This window comes from Echinops telfairi, unplaced genomic scaffold (assembly GCF_000313985.2).
Source record: "Echinops telfairi isolate 266 unplaced genomic scaffold, ASM31398v2 ScPeMD7_7424;HRSCAF=8462, whole genome shotgun sequence".
In the NCBI taxonomy this organism is placed as follows: Eukaryota; Metazoa; Chordata; class Mammalia; order Afrosoricida; family Tenrecidae; genus Echinops; species Echinops telfairi.
Genome location: NW_022111324.1, coordinates 15,872,445 through 15,878,538, shown reverse-complemented (window position 1 = coordinate 15,878,538; position 6,094 = coordinate 15,872,445). Strand labels below are relative to the sequence as shown.

Genomic DNA, 6,094 nt, shown 5'->3' with positions numbered 1-6,094 from the left:
TGTGCAGGCCACTGAGATGGACAGCTGGACCTGAGGGATGTTTTTAATGCAAAGGAAATGGAAGTGTGCCCTTGAAACCCTTGCCACTCTGGACCCAGCATTTTTGTTTCCCGGTTTGGGGAAATTGCAGTCAGTGTTAATAGTTCAGATACAAAGGGCCTGAGCTGGAACTGGGCATTTAGAACTAATCCCAAATTGTCTAGCACAGTCAATCCCTCATAGCAAAGTCAAGAACAATCTGAACCTAAGCCCCCAGGAGTCCTCAGATCTACTTGCTTGTCCATCCAGAGCTAGGCCAAGTTGGAATGGCCTTGGGGGTGGGAAGTAGCTACCATTGCCAGGAATGGCCGATCCGTACTTGAGACTGGCTCCTGATTTGCCCTGGCTGGCTTACTGAGAAAGCCCGGGAGGTCATGAATAGGAAGAGCTTGAAACTCAGCAGCCAGCTTCATTCCAGAGGTGGATGCATTCCAGTCCTGTCTGAGCTAATAAGGCCTTTCTGCAGATTGTCCATTTGTTTGCCAAGCACCTGGCCAACTTCCCAAGGGAAGATGCTTAGCAAAAGTGTGTGATAAGTGTCCGAAATAACAAGCTTATCCTCATGGCCAGCTTAGAATCTCTCAAGATGACGTGTGGTCCAATTACTCCTCCCCTGTCCCCGCTGCGGGACTGCGTGAAACAGGCTACTTGTGTTGATCTGCAGAACTTGACAGCCCCCGGGACCTCATGGTGACAGCCTCCTCTGAGAACTCCATCTCCCTCATCTGGACCAAGGCCAGTGGCCCCATTGATCACTACCGAATCACCTTTACCCCATCCTCTGGGATCGCCTCGGAAGTTACTGTGCCCAAGGACAGGACCTCATATACACTGACAGACCTGGAACCCGGGGCTGAGTACATCATCTCTGTCACGGCTGAGAGGGGTCGGCAGCAGAGCTTGGAGTCCACGGTGGATGCCTTCACAGGTATGAGGCAGCGGAAACCCTGTAGGAGCTCCCAAATCCCACTGAGCCAGAGGGAAGAGTCAGTGTGAATGGGGCATGGGTAGCCTACTCTTCTGGTCCCCGATTCCTTTAGCAGAGGGAAGAATGAGTTGAGAAGGAAGAGGTGAGGATGAAACTAACAAGTGCAAGCAGAAAGGGTTGTTGGACGAAAGGGAGAAGAGAACAAGGTTGCCACCGCACACCCTGCCCCGGCCCCCCCAAAAAATCTGTGTCTGGTTTCTCCTAACCTGGCCACAAGGTTGATATGTCCGTCTTTCCCTGTCTGTACTAAATCAATGAGCATTCATGGAATCGCTGAGATCACGTTAAATTCCTTCCAGGAGCAAATTTTCAATCCTGGATCAGTATCATGAGTCACTCACAGTAGTCCTTGGGATTTTCCCTGAGGAGGGGATTGCTTTTCCAGTACGTGCCTTGGGGAAACAGGAATGGACAGGAGAGTGAGGAGGAGATGGAGGCTCTGGGTCAGTGGCTGAAGGCGGAGCCCTCATTAGCAAAGAGAGCAGATCTCTGGAGTGAGTCAGCTGTTCTAACCCCGTGGCCCCACCACCTCACTTGTGCTTCAGAACCACCCATCCCCTTTGTTTTACAGGGTTCCGCCCCATCTCCCACTTGCACTTCTCTCATGTGACCTCCTCCAGTGTGAACATCACCTGGAGTGACCCATCCCCGCCAGCCGACAGGCTCATTCTGAACTACAGTCCCCGGGATAAAGAGAAAGAGATGCTGGAGGTCTCCCTGGATGCCACCAAGAGGCATGCTGTCCTTACGGGCCTGCAGCCAGCCACTGAGTACCTGGTGAACCTGGTGGCTGTCCACGGCACAGTGACCTCTGAGCCCATCATGGGCTCCATCACCACAGGTGCGGCTGGAGGGCGTGACAGCAGGTCAAGTGAAGGGGGTTCCCCCAGTAACCTTTGACAAGCCCATGAATATTTAAAAAGAGGAACACCCAGGGAGTGGGGGACAGCTTCATTTGGCTACAAAGGATCTGCACGCTGTTCAGAAACAGCTACCTATTCCAGTGCGACAACGGCACGGTAGTTGGAATCGTCCTCTGGAAGGTAAGGCAGACCCAGGATCTTGCAGGAGCAGGGCGTAGATGCATGATCCCAGAGGCCTTCCCACTGCCGGCCTGGGCGGCATCTCAGGTGAGCGTAGGAAGAGGAAACTCCTAATCTTTTTCCGGCAGAGCCACCTCGTGACTGGGTTCCGTGAGGTCTTTGCGACGCAAGACCACTGATGTAAATGATGCTTCCTCAGAGAACCCGCGTGAGACCACAGATAGGGGGATCTATTTGCATATGGTCTGGAAAGCACGGGCACCCTGAGATGCCCATATACAACCCCCAATATGAGAATGCAAGTGGGCGAAGAGCTCTGTTTAAAGCACTTCCTGTGTCCTGACAGAAACTCACCAGCCATGCCAGCAGATTAAGCAGCCAACTGAGTTCCACCCTGCCACTCACAGCACTTCAAAAAAAAATAAATAACGCATAGAGCAAAAGTGAACTACAGCTTGGGGAAGTGGATTTGTTCTGGACTTGTGCTCTGAAATCCTTCTATAACCACTAGACAGTTCTTCAAAATCGAACCAGAGGCAGCTGATAGAAACTAAGAGATAAAGGTGAAGTTGGGTTTTTCTAAGAGGAGTTTCCCAAGAGAAAAAGACCATATTCCACCTTCTCCAAGTTTGGAACAAAAGCATGAATGTAAAGGAAAGTTCTCAGTTGGCCCTCAGATAGGCAAGCACAGACTTTGACAGTTGGGTTTATGCGGGTTAAATATTCTCCTTGAACATGACTTTGGTCATGCATCTAAGGATCCAAGGGAGGCTTGGCCTGACTGGTTTTAAGGACACCCTGGTAAGGCTGCCACCCCCACCATCAGTAGAGGCTGCTGTGTTAAGATGCTGCGGAGGTTTCAGTGGTGCTTTCAGACTAAGACAGACAAAGAAGAAAGACCTGGCGTTCGACCTCCGACAACTGGCCATGAAGCCCCTGTGATGACAATGTTGGATCTGAAAGTTACGCTAGGGTCTCCGTGACTTGGGGTCAACACCACAGCAGCACACAATGAGAACAGTGCACAGGGAGGGCTTGTCTATCTCGGGGAGAGAATCGACTCTTGGTTACATAAAGCCAGGATTAGAGATTGCTTTTCACACTATGCTTTCTATCTTTTTCCACCACCACCTGGGTCCCTGCAGGAATTGATCCCCCCAAAGACATCACCATTAGCAATGTGACCAAGGACTCGCTGGTTGTCTCCTGGAGTCCACCGGTCGCATCCTTTGATTACTACCGGGTGTCATACCGGCCCACACAAGGTAAGATAGTGACCGGATTTCTCAAAGATGAATGGGCTTTGGAGCTGGGTAGACATGATTGTGGGAGAATGAACCTATTCCGAGGACATCAACCCCCTCCCCCACCCCTGCTCGCATGTTTCCTTCTCTCTGGGGTGAGCTCCGTTGGAATACATGTGTTTTAATGAGGAGCACCCCAGAACAGCCTGAGCTCACCACCTCCTCTCACAACGGGCTTGAGATATTCACCCAGAAAGCAGGTGCTTCACCAATGGGGGTAACTGATCACGGATGTCTATGTGGTATAGAGAGAGACAGATCCTCAAAAGAATCTTCCAAGACCCAAGGTCACATACACTTCCTAGAGAGGCCAGAGTTCAAGAAGAGTACCCTGAGGGAAAACTAAAGACCCACAGTAGCCAGATGGCGTCTTGGAGGGACCCACAGCAGCATGGCCCTATTTCTGCCATGCCAGCCAAATCATGAGTCAGCGAAACTTGGCCCTGACCTCCCCTGCATCCTGCCAGTCTGGCAGGTGCACGAGGCATTGTTAATGACGTGGAGGGCACGCTCACTTCCAGTGAGGGTGTGGAACAGCTTCTGGGGTGATCTTGTCTCTGAATTGAACTGTTGGTGGCCCTGCCTTCTACGCTGCCTTCAAGTCATGACCTCCAAGAAGACCAGCTTGTCAGAAACCAGCTAACAACTGGCTCTTCTGTCTGTGATCCAAATGAGGGGGTGGGACCAGCATGTGAGGTCTTTGCAGGCTCCAACATGTCCTGTCCATGAAGCATTTCTCTTCCCTGTGCATGGGGTGCTGGCTCCCTCACCCCTCTGTGCTTCATGACAGTGTGCTACCGTGCACTCCGACATGGACTGTACCAGGAGCCGCACTGATGAGAGATGTGTTGACTTCTAACTGTGGGCTCTGCTCTCCCCAGTGGGACGACTGGACAGTTCCGTAGTGCCCAACACAGTGACCGAGTTCACCATCAGCAGGCTGTACCCGGCGACCGAGTATGAAATCAGTCTCAACAGCGTGCGAGGCCGGGAGGAGAGCGAGCGCATCTGTACTCTCGTGCACACAGGTATACGCGCCGGCTCGCTGGGCATCCGTCCAGGGTCCTGGCCAAGCAACCAAGAGAAGAGGAAAAGGGGAAGTTGGCTAATAAGGGACCCTGGTTCTGGGGTCTAAGGCTGCCTTTCTGGGTATTTGTCTGACATGCGGTAGCAAGCAGAGCAAACTTTTTCTCTCTCCCAAAGACATTCCTGCCTAACACTAGAAGGGTAGAGAGTCCCTGATTTGGGTCAGGAATTGCCCTTCTGAGACATGACCTTTCAAAGACCCATAAAGAAAGGCAACTCCAGCCCAGACTTCGGTATCATGCCGGCCAAATCCATGTGATTGGTGAAAAGGTTTCGGAGGAGGAAAGGGCTGCTACACTCACATCAGGCATTGGAGTCAGGAAGGGCTTTGACCACAGGTGCCCCCCTCCCTCCTAAGCAGTAGCTGCCTCTCTGCTAGTTCTGAGCTCAGGAGAGGAAGAAGGCGCGGACCTCCTTCTGAAAAACCAAGCCCTGGGATGAGCCTGAGAGGAGAGCCCCTTCAGCAGCTCACAGGCTCCCCATGCAGAATGAGCACAGACTTGGTGTAGAAACCGCCACAGGGAGAGCTAACCCTTAGGCCTGGTTACCATGTCCAGAGTGCCTGGGAAGCGATCCAGCAGGCCTCATTAGGAGAGCACCTGGGTTTCCTGAGGTTGCTTGATTACCTCTGACAGCAGCGTGTCTTGGATGAGGGAAGGTGCCTTGGAATTCCTGATGACTCTTGTAGATTCTTTCGCAAGCCCGGAGCCAGGATCTTTAAGACAAAGACTGAACTTCTATTCCCTCAGAGGTTAACGACAGCACAAAGGTCTTCTGAAAACTCCACGAGATATTCTAATCTTCCCCAGTCTCTTTCCAGGCCTGCAACGTCAGACATCCCAGCCATGTTTATTGTTTTAATGTCATCGTACACTACCTATTAAAGTACCTATGGTCATGGAAGTATCAACAAGTATTGGCCAGGAGGGATGACCAGTGAGCCCAGAGAAGCTGCTGTCTGCTTTCTAAGGAGACCTTCGGTGTTGCCAACAGTCAAGCATTACGACTAGCCCAAAAGTTAGTGGTTAGGTTCACCCAGAGGCACCTCAGAAGGCAGGCCTGGCACTCTGCTTCCCACCCCTACCGCACCCCCGGGGCCCCAGCCTTGAAGACCCTATGGAGCAGTTCGACTCTGCACATACAGGAACGCCAGGAACTGAAATCAACGCAAGGTCCCTCCATCAACCCACCATCCTTGAATTTCTAGAAACTCGGGCTTTTTACTCACTCAAGGCAGTAAAACAGATTTCAAGAACCTCTTGCTCCTAAGTAAGAGATCAGAACTCGGGTCTGAAAGGCACTCCTGGGGGTCCTGGTCACAAGGAGCAAGCATGCCTAAAGTAGGTCTTCAATGCCGTACTTACCCAACCTGCCCTCCTCGTTCAAGTGCAGGCAGAGTTATCGTGGCAACCACCCAAGCCAGATGGCCCACCAAATGTCTTATTTGTTGTTGTTTGTTGCTGTTGTCTTAATTTGTGGTCAGTGGTTTTATACCTTTTTTTATACCTTTGGGAAGTAAATATTCTTTTAAGGTATCATATTTAATGTCAGAGAGATTGAGACCACCATTGTCTCCCAAGGATTTTATCTAAAGGCACAGATTATGCATACAATTCAAATTCAAAACATTATAG

The 6,094-nt window shown here is 51.3% G+C and overlaps 1 protein-coding gene across 1 annotated transcript in view; it reads left to right on the top strand.

Annotated features, from left to right (window-relative positions):
- Positions 1–6,094, top strand: part of TNR (tenascin R) — an 87,172-nt gene that overhangs the window by 44,618 nt on the left and 36,460 nt on the right. Inside the window, exons 10-13 of the mRNA XM_004706817.2 lie at positions 704–967; positions 1,599–1,868; positions 3,216–3,335; positions 4,256–4,402. Of these exons, the coding sequence (XP_004706874.1) occupies positions 704–967; positions 1,599–1,868; positions 3,216–3,335; positions 4,256–4,402 (801 nt within the window). The remainder of the gene's footprint in view (positions 1–703; positions 968–1,598; positions 1,869–3,215; positions 3,336–4,255; positions 4,403–6,094) is intronic.